The sequence below is a fragment of the Lycorma delicatula genome, chromosome 12 (assembly GCF_047948215.1).
Source record: "Lycorma delicatula isolate Av1 chromosome 12, ASM4794821v1, whole genome shotgun sequence".
NCBI classification, from domain to species: Eukaryota; Metazoa; Arthropoda; class Insecta; order Hemiptera; family Fulgoridae; genus Lycorma; species Lycorma delicatula.
Genome location: NC_134466.1, coordinates 26,477,148 through 26,493,830, shown reverse-complemented (window position 1 = coordinate 26,493,830; position 16,683 = coordinate 26,477,148). Strand labels below are relative to the sequence as shown.

At 36.2% G+C, this 16,683-nt stretch overlaps 1 protein-coding gene across 1 annotated transcript in view; it reads left to right on the top strand.

The window, feature by feature from the left end:
- LOC142332888 (uncharacterized) overlaps positions 1-4,551 on the top strand; it is a 63,094-nt gene extending 58,543 nt beyond the window's left edge. The window contains exon 19 of the mRNA XM_075379579.1: positions 4,342-4,551. Coding sequence (XP_075235694.1) covers positions 4,342-4,386 — 45 coding nt within the window. The 3' untranslated portion in view covers positions 4,387-4,551. The remainder of the gene's footprint in view (positions 1-4,341) is intronic.
- The last annotated feature ends 12,132 nt before the right edge of the window (positions 4,552-16,683 follow it).

The following is a 16,683-nucleotide window of genomic DNA, read 5'->3' as shown; positions in this document are numbered from 1 at the left end:
TAAATTAAATTTCCCAGTCTGACTCCCCCATATTACTTTCTATGGGAGGAGCAAAAAGAGCAGTGTATTGCAACAGACCACACACAATTGACAAACTAAAAACTGCAATAATGGCATTCATACAAGACTTTCCAATACATCAGTTAGTTAAAGTGTGTGAAAACAAACTGAAAAATGTGCAATGTTGTATTGATGTTTGAAGAGATAATTTTCAACACTTTTTATAAACTATTCCAGATATTGTAATATCAATTTCTATAAAATAATGAAATAAAAATGCAAAGTAATAATTAAGAAAGTTTTGTCATTACACACCCATAATTCCAGTGCACAGCAACTTTCAAAATGCACTGTACTTCTGGTTGTAGAAATAAAAGTAATATTGAAGGGACTTAAAAGAGCTGAGAAATTAACTAAATGGAGGGTGGAACAAATTGCATCAATTGGATAAGATAGAATTTGGTTTGGTTGGTATTTCTCCTGCCACAATCTCCTTCGGTCACCCTAAAGCTTAAGACTGAAAGTCTGTGCCACAAATGGCCATTGAGCCTCAAAACAGTTTAGCAACCAGTGTCCTAACTAGCTTCTAGAGCTAATCTAACAGCGTGAGCAGACCATACACTACCAGCTTATGTGTCCCAACCGCTCACTTGTCATATATTATCTAAAATGGGTAGGCACACCCCATCAACTACTAAAAATGTATATGGCATTCATAAATTAAAATTTACTTTGTCTAGACAGCAATTCACTGCCACCCCTAGGTCACTGAATGCCAGCAAGTACCTGTCCACCATATTAAATTGCTTGAAGCCTTAATTGGCTGGTGGTTAGCCATATATCTCTACGTTAGCTTCCCACAACAGTGCAGTAGGAGTCTTTCCCTTAAGTAAACTACTGATGTTGGATGAACAAAGCAACTGCATCAAGGAACTTCCACACGGTCCGATAATGCGGCTATTGCCACATTGACTCGGTGCTAGTGAGTAGCCAATTTTCCCCTTGACCTCTAAGTTCCAGGGCGGCCCAGTCTCTGGCCTCCCCAAGAGTAGGGCAGTCAAACATCAGGTGTTGTTTTAATTGAACTTCCCTGCAGACGCACAGCTCATCAGCTGCCAGGTGGACCAAAACAGATATTAATTCAAATTAACATGGTTTGGATAAGAGAGAAATTATTATAAGAATTAGAAAGAAGAAATGCAGAATACAATTGCTCAAATAATTTTTTTCTGAATATTAAAGATGCCATAAAAATAGCAATGGAATAAAACAATTAACTTTATTAAGGGAAGAAGAATAAGGAAGCCATGGATTACCAGATAGATGATTGAAAAAATGGAAGAAAAAAGGCAATATAAAAAAAAAAAAAAAAACAGGAAGGTTGAAGAAGTTGAGATGCTCTACAGGAAGTTGAATAATGAATCAATAAGATTCAAAAAGCAAATGAGAAATGTCTTGCAGATTAATTATCAGATAGAGAAAGTTTAGAAAGAAATGGATAATATGAACTATGTGTAAAAAAAAAAGGAAAAGTAAAACAGATATACTTAAATGGTGAAAGAAATATACAGTAGAAGTACACTGATCTAATAGAAAACCACATAATTTGCCTGAAAAAGATCAAGTACAGATATAACAGGTTGAAGTAATCAGAAAACAAAAAAATCATGAGAGAGAACAAGTTTATCATCTTAATTAGAACATGGACAAGCTTAATTGAGAATAGGAAAGCTAATCGGCCAAAAGATATCATGAGGAGAAAAATTGACTAAAACAGTGCTAGAAGGATCAGCAGATGGTGCAAAGAAGAGAAGCCTAAAAGATCAAGAATGAAAAAATTAAAAGAGATTGGATCTACAAAGACTAAAATTTTTAGTTGAAAATATAAAGCAATACATGGTGCAAGGGCCGTATATCAGACAGGTATGATAATGATGATGAGTTGTGAAAACAAATCTGTTGAAAATAATACATCTGTTTAACTTTCAAACTTAGTATCTTGTTGAAGAACAGGTTAAAACAACTGTTAATTTAATCCCTTTTATTTTTAAGGATTCCCTTTATTCTGCTATATTTTGTTCATTTCTGATATTTGACAAACTTGACTAACATCCTTGACTATTATTTAACTTGGTGAAAAGTTCAAGTCATTTTTCAAATCAAAGAATCGTTTGATTTTTTTACATACTAGATTCATAGCATACAGGTAGATGATTTCAACTTATATCAAAGATTCAACTCTCTCTTTCTCTTCTTCTATTTAGCCTCTGGAACCATTGTAAGGTATTACTTCAGAGGATGAGAATGTAAACGAAGTGTAGTTTGCACAGTCACAGGTTGACCATTCCTAAGATTTGGTTAATTAAAACCCAACCACCAAAGAACACTGGTATCCATGATCTAGTATTCAAATCCATATAAAAGTAACCGAGTTTACTAGGATTTAAATATTAGAACTCTCGACTTTGAAATAGCTGATTTGCGAAAATTTAATCACTAGACCAGCCCAGTGGGCTACATTCAAATAACTACTATTAATCACATTAACTCACATGTATATCTGACACTGTCTAATGGACATTACAATACTTTCTTCATTGATTCATTGAATTTATTAAAATAAAAGAAAATAATATATGTCTTTTATTATTATAATATAACTTTACATATAATCATTCAGCAATAGTATAAAGAATCATGAACGCTATATGTTGTATGTTGCTCTTTTATGTTGTAATGTTCCTTTAATTTGAAAAGCTGAAAAAGAAATAGTGCCAATGCAACATTTATCAAATTCACTGTGTACTTCTATGCATACAAATGTAAATATAACACAGTTGTGTTTACAAAAATGAATCAGTACAAATAAATTGTATTTGTAACAGAATTTATTAAAAAGTAAACAATTGGGCACTTTTAGATTAAGCAGCAGTTGTAACACAGACAACAAAATTTAATCGCTTTTATTTACACAAAGTTTCTTTAGATATATTACAATAACTGTTTTAAAATGCTAAATTAAAGTGAATGAAAGTAAATAAGTTCCTATAACATCCACTTTGGGCAAGGAATTTGTCCTGTAGTAGCCTCTTTAAATAACTAACACCTGTGTAACAGTGTTTTAGCTAACCTTCTTTATTTTGTATACTGTCATTGTACTTACCAGATTTAAATTTCCGACTTCTAATAAGTTATATCAGACAAAATTTGCAGTAATTTAATTGATGAAATTTTCAAAATTTACGACATTTAAAAATGTTTATTTCAACTGTAGTTTTTTGTAAAATACAATTTAACTTTTTTGAGGGAGCTGTTTATACTTGTAGCCCAAGTAAATGTTATTCTTAAAAGACAAAAAACGAAAATTAGGAAAAAAATTATAATTATATGAATATAAAATAAAGACAGGAAAATATTTACTTCAAACTGAATAATTTTGAATTTAACAAACTTTAGTCCAGGAGAGTAATATTCCACTGCTTGTAAATAGTAAACTTTGTTGCTATTTTAACAGCTATGGATGATATAAGAAAAAGTTTGAAGCAAAAAGATTAGGAAGAAATACCATCTTGAACATTACTTGCTATTGGATCATGATATGGTCACTGTGAAAATCAACAGGATATTCAAGGGGTATTGGACATCTGGAATAAAGAAATTAGTACAAAGATATGCAAGGTAGTAGCGTAGACATATTGGAGCAATGTAAAAGGAATGCATATATTTAGATACAGTGGCAGCAATAAACAAAAATAGCATATGATTACACTTAACACCTCAAGGAGTGATCAATTTAAAAGTGCAGAGCATTATTAATTACATTATTATTGATTGACCTGAGACTATACAAGATTACACTTCATTTACATTTAATCATATCATCCTCATCCATTCTCTGAAATAATACTTTATGGCGGTTTCAGAGGCTAAACAGAAATAAATATTCTGCAAGGAAACTTCCAACTCCAAGCAATCAGAAAAAAACCTACCCCGTTGAAAATTCTTAAAAACCTATAACATTAAAGGCAATGCAAATAGCTTATAAATGATCCTACTTCACATAAGAAGGTGCACTAATTCTTACCTCACCATTATCAATTATGAAAAATTTGCAAAATACTCTAACAATTTTCTGCCAGTTGTATTTGATGCTTCTATCATTTAAATTTCTTATAAGTATTGGTTCTATCAGTATCAAAGAGGTTAATGTACTGAATTATTACTTCGCAAATGACTGATTATTACCTATTTTTTCATAAAAACCTCTCAGAAATATGTCTCTTAATTATGAACAATATAATACATTAAATTGTACATTACTTCATTTTAAATGTGTTTTAGGATTATGATTTAGAAGATAACTTTTTATACAACTTTAATTTATAGAAATTACTTACGAAGGGAAGCATTGAAAATGCTGTTGATGATTAATTCTGTTTACTAGTAGAAGCTGTTATAAAATTAAATCCAGCATCCTATAAAAAATAAAAATAAATTAAAAATTAATTATTTAGCAAATAAAAATTTTATTGTTACAATAAATAAAAAAAAGTAACAGAGAGTGCTTTATTAAGTATCCTTTAACTATTTCTTTCTTTTTTTTTTTACGTTTTATTTTAATTCTGAAGCAAAACAGCAAAGCATCTAGAGAATTTTACAATGCAGTGCATTCACAGCATCAACATACTTCTGCTGATTGGCTAGCAGTAATCCCAAAATAGTGTAAGCATAACTTTACAGGCTGAGGATAGTTTATAAAATATATATATAAATTAAACATATTACCATCACAATGAATTCTTTGAACTTTGATTACTTAATGGTGCATGTATAGTTCATACTCAAAAGCAAAGTGTCAAGAGAGATATTACAAGCATAGTCCTCTACAATTCAATTCATTCTGTGTGCTGCAAACATTCATACACAAAATGTCTCTGAAAGGAATCATTTTCTTATGTATCCTCTTCCCTGGAAGCTTTTAGTTATAAATACAGACAACATAACTTAATATATACACAAAATCTTATTATATTTGCACCATTCTACTCCTACTAAAAGTTTAATTAAACTAATCCTGCGCTCAGCAACCACAAAGAAAAGATTATCAATAGAAGGAAACTATGCAAAGGGTAGAGAAATTAGATATTTTATTCCTATCTGTACATAATAAATTTGTCTAGCGTTCAGCCCAATGTTTTTTTTTTTTTCATTTACATGTGTTGATAAAAAATAATGCTGTAACTTAGCTTTACAAAGATATAATGCAGCTCGATCATCAGAGAATAATACTTTTTTTAGTTTAATCACATTACATCATGCTGATTAAGTTGGCTCTCACTTAGTTCATCAAATCTAATTTCACTCATTAAAAATCTTTTGATCTACTTTTTTTTTGTCAGGAAGGCCCCCATATCCCTGAACAAATATACATTGAGGACGTACGATGAAATAATTTTATACATTTCTACGTAAGAATTATTTATCCATTGGATTTGTGTGTACACCATCTTGCTGAACGCAAATAAGTATGCATTTCCACACTTTTTGAAATAATATGAATGATGTGTGGAGTAATGGTTCAAAAGATTCGTACACAATCGCAAATTTTCATTTCATGTATAATTATGTTGAGATATATAGGCCTTGAGTATTCTCTACAATAAATAATCAGATATTGTAAGGTCAGTTCTTGGTGGTAGTCATTGCAATTGACTGAATTTGCTTGTGAACCACAGCCAGTTTACTAGCATGGAAATTATTCATTTAAGAAATTATGCACTCAAGCAAAATGAGATGAAGCTTCATCTTCTTGTATCCACGATTCCCTTGTTTAACAAGTTGATGCATTAACCATATGTCTTTCCATAATTTGCAGATAAAAATCACCGTTCATGTATTCTTTAAAATATTATGATCCAAACAATTAATATGATGTCATCCCAGCTGCTACCGTGAGATGTGGTACATTCCTTTCTCATGCATAATGAGAATTCTTCATAATCCAGAAAATTACATTCCTTCCTCATGAACTGCAGTAAATTGCACATTCAGAAAATAACAATCTTGTTCAGGACATCATACAAGGGTTTTTTTCTCAAGGTCCGATCGGTCACGAAATTAAAACCACAGTGAAAATAAAAAATTTTTTATTTGTCACAAGTACTTACAACATAGTTACGCTATTTCTATACATATTCGCCACTCCGATTTAGACATTTGTCGTAGCGTGGTACCAACTTTCCAGTACCCTCGTCATAGAACGGAGCCGCCTGTGTTTTCATCCATGTTTCTACGCTGGTCTGCAGCTCGATGTTTGTGCCAAAATATTGTCCTCCTAGCCAGCGTTTCATGTGAGCAAAGAGGTGAAAATCGGATGGAGCCAAGTTCGGGCTGTATGGTGGGTGATCAAACATTTCCGAACGAAAACGCTGCAGGAGCTTCTTTGTTCAGCTGCAGTGTGTGGCCGAGCATTGTCATGGAGAAAGACAATGCCTGATGACAACATTCTTCGCTTATTCTGAATTGCCCTTTGTAGACGTTGATGAGGCTGCAGTGATGGTCGTGCCACGTTCCATGAATTCCACCATGAGAACTCCATTCCGGTCCCAGAACACAGTAACCTGTGTTCTGGTCTACCATAGTTAATGACACCATACAGAGTACACAATTCTCACTTCATTACAAAAAGCGAAGAAGTCGCCTAAACCATACGAGAAGAAAATAACAAAATACTTCTATAATCTCAACACAATCAAACTAGAATTTACTTAAAACACCTTCTCTTTTTTAAAAGGTAGAGGAACGTCATTTACGGGCGCCGAAGCAGTGTCGGACTCGCTAACAAGTTCCGCAAGATAGTAAAAGAGGCGTTTTTATATATTCCTGCGCACTATCGACTAAACGGCGACCCCCGTCTCCTGGGAATAGCTGGTAAAGCATTACTTCAGAAGGTGCGGTAAGCGCCCACACACACATTCAGATAAAAAAGCAAATAACAAGGCACGTACACACACAAAAACAGATCCACACATAACTAAAAAAAAACCAGCACAAAACAACACCAAATACACTTGAATCAAACATACCAACATGTATACACAACTCGCGCACAGACAACGCACACCAAAAACTCTTGCAACACTCATACTTACATGCCATCAGCTTTAGCTCGGAAGTGGGGGGTGCCCCGGGACCCCAGCCAGTGAAGTGACCGCGGCTCTGTCCCCCGCACCGGCATCCCAGGGCCTCTATTTAACCTGAGGCTTACTTCGGCAGAAAGTAATTTCTCCATAACTGCTTTGCATATCGGGCAACAGCCGCCCAGTGACACTCGCTGGTTAACATAATTTCTTGGTGGTCCTGAGGTTCAAACATTTCCACTCTGCCAATAGCATCCACGATCTCCTCAAACTCTACCACATAATAATCATTCCTTCAATTATAAATGATTATAACATTTATATTGTTGGTGTTTATAAAATGGAACAGAAGCTTGGGGCAAACCCCTCGAACAAAATTTGAAACAAAAAGGAAGTGAAATAACACCTAAATATGCGCATATTCTTCACCAAAAATGTGGCGGAAAGTACAAACATTTAGAATTTATAGAGGCTTTGGTGTAAGCAATTGTTGAAAAACATTTTGAATATGTATTGTTGAATAACATTTTGTTGAATATGTGTTGTCATTGATTTAATTTTTATCGCTTTTTCTTTTCTCATTACATAGTTAGTACAGTAGTCTTTGAGGGCGATGAATGTTAGGTGTAATCTGAGATACTGAAAAGTGAATGTCTGTTACGATTGTTTTCATTTTTATCGTTTTTCCTACTCAGATTAGAAAATAACTGATGGAATCTGTGAGGGCGGTTAATGATTAGTGTAATCTGCGATTGTAAGCTGAATATGTGTTCCGTCATATAATTAATAAAATTTATAAATTTTGACGGAATAAAATTTATTCAGTCAAAATTTTTCCGCCTTGGTCGCTGAGTGCCAGCAAGTCCACCATATTATAGCGCTTAGGGCTATGTTTGGCCACGATAGCCAGCCATTTCTTGAGGGTAGCTTCTACAGCAAGCGGTAGGAGTCTTAAACTACTAATGCCGATTGAACAAAGCAGCGGAATCAAGGAACTCCGATACGGTCACATTGACCCGCCGCTTATGAGTCGCCAGTTTTCCCCTTGATCTCTAAGTTCCAAAGTGGCCTGAGTTCTGGCCTCCCCAAGAGCTGGGCAGTCGAACATCATGTGTTTGTTCGACTGGACCTCCCCGCAGACGCACAGCTCATTAGTTGCAAAGTGGAACCGAAACAGGGTTTAATACAAGTACTCAAAAAAATTCCCAAAAAATCTTTTTTTTGTAAATAAAATGCTCTTTAGAAGTATTTCAGCGTTTTTGTTAGCATCTCATAATATAGGGAGAACCAATGTTCTCTCACATATCGACAGAGTTGAGGTAAATATTGGGTGAGACTTAATTAGGTATGAATTTATTATCCTACTGTTTTAAGCCGTAGCCCGTCCCAGTATATCAATTAGGTCTCGAATTAATGCAGTTTTCGTGTTTTCAGCATTTGTCTTACCATTTTATAATATAAGGAAGATTAAGTATTTTATGGTAATGTTATTATCAACGTTTTATCATGGTTTCTCCTGATGCATCCGGGCAATGATAGATCAGTTCCTTTCACTTTATACGTTCGTAAATAATGTTTTTATTAAATAATAAAAAAATCAAAATGAAGAAAAATTGAACCAACAATTTTGTACTATAAAAAGTACCTTATTTACATTAATATTTATTTTATACTATTTATTTTTATAAAAATTCAAAAAAAATTATGTCTAAAAATTTTTTTTTAGTGGAATGTAAGAAAATAATAAGTATAATAAATGTTAATGTAAACAACGTATTGTTTATAGTACATAATAACATTTAGCCTCAGGAGGGACAATCAGCTCGGCCGGGTGCGGTGGAAGAGGCCACTCTGACGTATTTCATTGTTACGAACATGGCTTCGAGGAGTCCAGCCGCGGCTCTTGACTGGACTGCGTCTTGATTACGTGCGGAGCTCCGTCGAACGATTGATAATGGTGTTGCTGACGAGGACCTTGGGAGAGTGTTCCTTCGGAGGATCGCCAACGACGACTGTGGTGTCAAAGCGGAGGGAAAAACTTACCCTGACCTCCTTCGCTCAATGATAGAAGCTGTGTCACCAGGTGAATTCGGGGTCTTCTCCGCGCGTAAGGGTCAGAGTGAGGACCTCCACATTCGGGTGCGGACCGATAATAAAGCTGCTGAACGGATAAGCAAGGATATTTCTGCGAAGGTCGAGAGCATCACTACGGCTCTGAGAGGGTAGTAAGAGAGCCTACTTCCATATTAAGGATGTGGCTGTGTTAATCACACAGCATGAGTTCATTACGGAGTTTTGGAAAATCACGGGCGAGTCAGGGTCGATCGAAGTAATGTCCATGCGACCGGCTTATGGTGCGACGCAGGTAGTCACTGTGGCTGTGCCGCCCATCTTTGCGGATAAATTATTGGTTGATGGACGTGTCCGTGTCGGATGGGTGGCCTGTAGGGTTATGAGACGTTCATTCGATGAACTTTGTTTTCGCTGCTGGTAGTCAGGCCACAGTGTCAATTCGTGTACCGAGACAGATCGTAGTGGCCACTCTTTCACCTGTGGTGAGACCGGTCATCTACGGAGTGACTGCCGATGAGTGGATTGGTGTCCTTCCTGTCGGTTGCATGGACATGCACCCGGTAGTAGGGGATGCATAAAGATCCGGCGCCTGCTCAGTGCTGATGACTTTCTGTGGGGGACAGCTTCGTCCAAGAAGGGTGGGAGGCTCCAGCGTTCCACCGTCAGTGATTGGGCGAGGACTCCTTCACAGCTCCTCTGTGGGAGGAAATGTAAGAACGTAGTCTCAGTGGGGGTTCCCTATTAGAGGCAGAGCATTAAGGACCCCTTTGGAGTCGTCTCATTAGAGGCGTGGCATGTACTGCAAGACCAAGTCCCGACTACCTGGGCGGGACCTTGTGTTCTGCCGAGCTAGTTTGAGGCAAAGGAACCCCCGGAACTGAGTAACGCTTAAATGCTTGTTCCGGTTCCGGAGTGGCGAGGTAAATGAAGGTAAATATGAAAACAAATTAAATAAAATTTAGCGTACTAACGTAGCAACAAAGTAGTAAATGCATTTTGCCAAGAACTGCTTCATTCAAAATAAAAATTTGAGCACATACAGCAAAAAACCAACGTACCACGCTTCTTGATACGAACGTTAGGGACAAAAAATGGGGTATTTAGATATATTTTCAGTTTTTTCGTTCTGTTATGGACTATTAAATCTAATGTACTAAAACTATTGCTTTCATAAAAACTACAGCTCTATTTAAGTTTACATCAAATATTAAGCTATTTTTAAATGTATTGTAAAATGCAACAAACATTATTTTTAAAATCACAACAAAAATAATACAGACAAAAAAATGCAAAATAATTAACTTAATATTTAAAATAAAACATATTTTAGAAAAAGCTATGGTAAAACGTACTTTCTGTAAAACTAAAGGTGTTGCGATCTAGCGTAGAATCATTAGATCGCTCATTAAGTTTGGCGCAGAGCGGCACACAATATTCGCGAATAGCGGACCACCATTGGTCCGTTCTGCGCCAATAGCAGCTAAAATAAAAATATGAACACAACAACAAACCCACACACCCCATCCCTTTTTTATAGAGTTAATAAGATCCAGATCTTGTAGCTCTAAAATCCTCACCGTTTTCCAGAAGGTTTACTGACAAGTGATTAAAGTAGTCATTTAGCCGAAGTTCATTTTCAAATAGAAAGTTGTACTTGTTACTTGAGGTACCGTGCACCCAAATACTTATGGATTTCACTGTTTTTAGCAAACCTCGGCGACTCAGCTTTACTCTTCGCTAATTTTATTTTGAAACCCTTGTATGATTTCAACATTTGATTTGCTTGCCGTGCCCCATAGGTGGACGTCATATATCCATATTGGTTTCAAAATTCCTGGGTATAAAAGTAGATTATTAGACAAAGATAAATCAGACCTGTTGCCAGAAACCAGTACATTTCCTTGCTTTCTCTTCTCACAAGCATAAACTTCCACGTCAAACGACGTCAAGGTGAAGACCCAGGTACCTTACACTTGCACTATGCGGAATTAAAATGCCGTAAAGGTTGACTCCTGGGCAGTCTCCTCTTGTCATTGTGAACGTCACATGGCTAGCTTTCCTTAATTAACTCTTATTTTCCATGTACCCAGCCTGTTAATCCATGTACTGTTAATTAGATTTAATTCGGATTGTAGGTTAGTTGAGGCCGTAGTTGAGACAACCAGAATAGTTGTGTCATCGGTAAAAACGGGGCAGTGACTCCATTCTCAACCGGAAGGTCGGCAGTGAAGATACAGTATGAGACAGGTCTCAAACTTGAGCCTGCGGAACCCCCAACTTAGTGTCAAAGAACGCAGATAATGGTTGCTTATACTTTACCTGGGAGAAATGCCAATTCAGGTATTTGCGAAGAACAAAGTAATAAAATTAAGGAAGTTTTATTTCAACGTGTATAAAGGTCCAAGTAGCCAGACCTTGTCAATGGCCCGCTGGACATCTAAGAAGGCTGCCAAACAGTATCTCTTCTCCACTTAGCTTCTCCTAATGTTGTTAACAATTCTTTTTTTTTCCTTAATAGTGGAGTGCTATTTACAGAAACTGAACCGGTGATCTTGAGTCCTCGTTTAGGGATACAAAAGTGGCAACGGTGGCAGTTCCTCCGCTGCTGGCCTACAAACTGCTTTAGGACGGCCGCATCCGTGTTCGGTTGCAGCGGTTCTGATAAACGAGGTCATTGTTTCAACTATGGGTTGCGGGACATCTTCGAGCGGATTGTCCGACAGAGGCCAAGAGTTCCCTGTGTAATGTTCGGGGACAATCTTTATGGGGATGGGGCTGCAGTACCAGCTCCGACAAATGAGACCCGTCGTCTGTGCCTTGGAGAAGACCTGCGTTGGACAGCCTTGTCCACGGGGGGTGAGCAGCTTAGTGTCCCACTGCGGATGATTGGGCGGGGACCACCCTGGGATTTTCTTGGAACTTCGTATTGGACGGTAAATTAAGATCGTAGTCCCAGTGCGGATCCCTTTGTGGTTCGTCACTTGAGGCGTGGCGTAAATACGGAGTCCCGATGGAGGGATTCCAAAGGAATTCCTCATTAGAGGTATGGCGCATAACTAAAAGACCGAGTCCTGGCTACCTGGGAATAACTATGGTTCCCGACGATGTAGCTTGAAGCGATGGCACCACCTGGAGCTGTGTATTTGCTTAGTTGCTAGTCTTGGCCCAAGGGGGGATGACGAACTCAAAAAAACAATAAAAAACCAATAAGAGCAAGTAGAAAGAACATGCTTACATGATCGAGCATACTGCCCATCAAATAATCATAATTTTTTTTTTAAATGTTTATAAATAGTGTATAACAACAGTAATAATAATTATAAAACAAATTAATAAATTTTACTACCGTAATTCATTCATTCAATATCGTAGCAGATCTTAAAACAACTATTTTCAATACAAATAGATCGTTACGTAAAATATATCGATTATCCATTTCGAATCGTGTATATGATTTTTTGTGGCCTTTTAGTTGCAATTAAATATATATATATAGTCTATGACATTCCCGGTAACGTAAAGATTCCAACGCGGGATCATAAATCGGTTCAACCGTTGAGATACTACGGTAGAACAAACTTACATTCACCCTAAATACATTACACTGCTTTTTGGGCAGTTGTGTAAAAACAGCGAAGTTTTCTTATTCATAATTAATAATTATAACAGATTTTCCGATAAAAAGTTGTACTACATAATTTACTAAGCTCAATTTCATTAATTCAAAAGAGAATACAAGTTTCATTATCTTGCACGGCTTAAATATTCAGTAATTAATTTCTTTTTTCTTTTTTTTAATGTTTAAATGCATTTTGTTGATACCTTTTCCAGAAATCTGTCACTAGAAATTGATGGTAATATTTTCTTACTCAGTTCACAAATCTATCCTTTTGTAAAATATGAAAAAATAAAAGTAAACTGAAACGTATATAAGAAAACGTAAAACGCAATTACGAAAAAAATTTTGAATTTAAACATTTACCTAAATTATTAATCAACTTTTAGATTAGTACTTAGTAAAAATATCCTTAATTACGTGCACAAAAAAAAGCTGACATGTCCAATATTACTCAAAAATATTATTCGGTAAGCTAATACTGTTATCATACAAGTAATTACAAGAAATATTGTTTTTATACATAACTCTGAGCTGATTAGAACGAACGTTTTACAAAATTGAGTGTAGTTTTTGATGGGGAAGGTTGTCGAAAAATTTCTGGCTGGCCGCATTGTGCAGGAGGTGGAGGAGGGTGCTGGAATTAGTGCAAATCAATATGGTTTTTGGAGAGGTAGATCTACCGTACATGCTATCAACAGAGTAGTTAACTGGGCTGATGAAGCTAGAAGCGGCACTAGGCGGACGAGAAGTATTCCTCTACTTGTTTCTCTCGATGTGAAGAATGCGTTTGGATCCATCGCATGGAAACATATAAATACAGAACTGGTAGAGAAAGGAATTAGTCCATACTTGCGGAGACAGGTAGAGGAGTATCTCAGAGATCGAAGGTGTGCAGTCAGTGCACAAGAAGACGAGGTACTTTTTAGCATGTGCGGTGGTGTGCCACAATGCTCAGTGTTCGGTCCACTGTTATGGGTCCTGGCCTTTCATTTTATCTCCAGCAGAGATACCCTGAAGGGGTTCAGCTTTTGGCTTACGCTGACGACTTGGCAGTGCTCATTCAGGCCAAAACAATTGATGAGGCAAAGCATAAGGCAAATTAAGCACTTGAAATAGTCGGTAGATGGCTGCATTCAAGAGGACTACAGCTCTCGGTGGATAAGTGCAAATATATCAAATTTACCGGTAGAAGGGTGTTGGAACCAGTGGATATATATATATAGAAGGTAATAACATTGCTGAAGTTCAGGTATTGAGATACTTAGGAGTTACTCTGCAAAGAAATTGTCGTTTCACTCAACATGTTTTGAACGTCTGCCATAGCGCAGAGAAAACGATTAAAAGCTTGAACGTTATTATGTCAAAGCACAGAACTCCTAGGGTATCGAAAAGGAGACTTCTTGCGACAACCGTAGTCTCATCAATTTTGTATGCGGTTCCTGCATGGTGGCCCGCAATGACTATTAACAGGAACAAGGACAGATTAAAAAAGATACACAGGAGGGTATTGCTCGGAGTAGCATCCGCTTATAGAACGGTCTCGTATGATGCCCTCTGTGTGCTTTCTGGTGTGCCCCCTATTGATCTCATTGCTAGACACAGGGTTGAGAGGTTTTTAGGACGTGTGGATAATGAAATCAGACAAGATATTCATAATATATGGCAGAAAGATGGCAGCAGGCTGGAGTAGCCAGATGGACCAGATCCTTGATCCCTGATATAGTTGATGGACAGGCAGACGCCACGGAGAAATAGATTACCACGTCACACAGTTTTTAACTGGCCATGGGTGCTTTAATGAATACCTCCACAAAGTTGGCAAAAGAGATCAACCTACGTGCATGTATTGTAACGAACGTGACGATGTAGAGCATACTTTCCTGAATTGCCAAAAATGGCAAATGCTAAGATACAATGCTGGTATTAATGGAAAGACTCCGAGAGAGATAATAGATCATATGCTCAGTAGGGTAGAGAATTGGAGAAAGGTTGTAGAGTTCATAAGGACAGTCCTTAAACAAACAATTATAGATGAAAGGAATATGGGTTTTTAGATTGTAGTTTGGGTAGACGCCCTCAGCGGTGAGAGCCAGCATGCTGAGGTGTGCTGGTTTCGATGAGCCGCTGAGGACTCCTTGGGTTGACTGTTAGGTTTTCTTAACTAAGTTAAAAAACGGGGAAAAATCTCAAAAGAGCCAACCGGTAGGCCTGACCTGCCATGCCGGTATCGGCTCGTATCGGACGTTACCGCTGCCAGGTTTTCAAATAAGAAGGGAACTCTCAGTATTCGTTCACAACCAGTTTCCTACAAGGTAGAACAAAATAAAAAAGAAAAATTTAAGAAAATCATAATAGAAATAAATATTTTGTTAACAGATTACCCGGATGGTAAGTGAATATTGAATTAGAAAACAATATAGTAAAATAAAAAATCATTCAGTCGAACTGCATTCGTGTCAACTGCATTTCAGTTCACCCTAGTCGGAATCGGTAAAAAAAATGGCTCGGCACACGTGTTGATTCTTGAAACCACACACGTATTCAAACCTTTGAAACAATTACAACTCGGCTATTTATTAACCGATTTAAAAAAATAAAATGTCATTCTATTTAAAATAAAAGGCTCAATGTTTTAGTAATAACATACATTTTGATAAAACTAATATTTATGGAGATATAATGGATTGAAAATTAAAAATGGCCGCCATTTTGTAATTTTCAAAGGTATTTAAGTCTTGATTTTTTGCTAATTTTAAAACTTTATTACCAACACGCTTACCAATATTAAAGTGATTCGTCCATCCGGACTACAAATATAAATTTTTATACAAAAATAACAATATGGCGGACAGCGGGAGAACGAATGAGAAATTGCCATTTTTCCTAAGGATATTTTTTGTTTAGTTTTACAAGTAGAATCTGAAAAAGTATAGCTCTTTTAGAAACATTCTGTAGACATTTATTTTTGCTGTATTCTTTACTGAGTAGACGGGAATTATACAATACACTTTGTAGGAGTTCGTTTATTTTTTGCTGCTTTTTACTACCGATCGCAGTCTTTCTTATGGCTGTGACGCATGTAAACAATTATTGAGTTATTGAAACACTAGTAGAGTTATTCATTTAAGAATACTGATGTTCACACGCAACCAGCTTCTGTGAAGAAAAGAATGCAGTTGACGATTATAGGACTACAAATTTTCTGCATTTTGGTAGGCTAAGCAAGGCATATCGAAGGACAGCATTAAGTTTGGCTGAATGAAGAGTCGACGTGAAAACCTTTTTTCTTGCCACTTTTCATAGGACGTTTTTAGAAATTATTTTTATTTGATGTCAGGTATCTAACATTTTTTGCACGTCGGTTCAAAATACACGACATTCAATTAGCAGGGTCTAAGTACAAAGAATACGTAATTACGCTGTATATAATGAAGAACGAATCTTTTTTGGGGTTCCGATCGATGAAATTTTTTTATATGTGTTAACATCCTCAAATTGTTCAGAATCTAGTTAAAAGTTATATAAATTGGCAGATTAGATTAATCAAATGTCTTTGTCAATTTCGTATTTTATTATATTTAAAAAGATTCAGCATATGTTGTCTTTAAAAGTTTTCATAATTAATTAAAATCTGCGGTTTTTATTCTAAAACATGTTTCGAAAAAAAAATTACTTTCGAGCTGTTCGTGATAGATAAGATGCTGCGTGGGATATAATACTGTTAGGACATCGCATAGAATTGAAATCTCTTCATTATTAATATTACTTGTTCGCTACTGTTTTCTTTTTTTTTTTATAAACTAGTTGAATATTTATTTATTCCGATTTTCTTTTTACTACTTAATATTATAC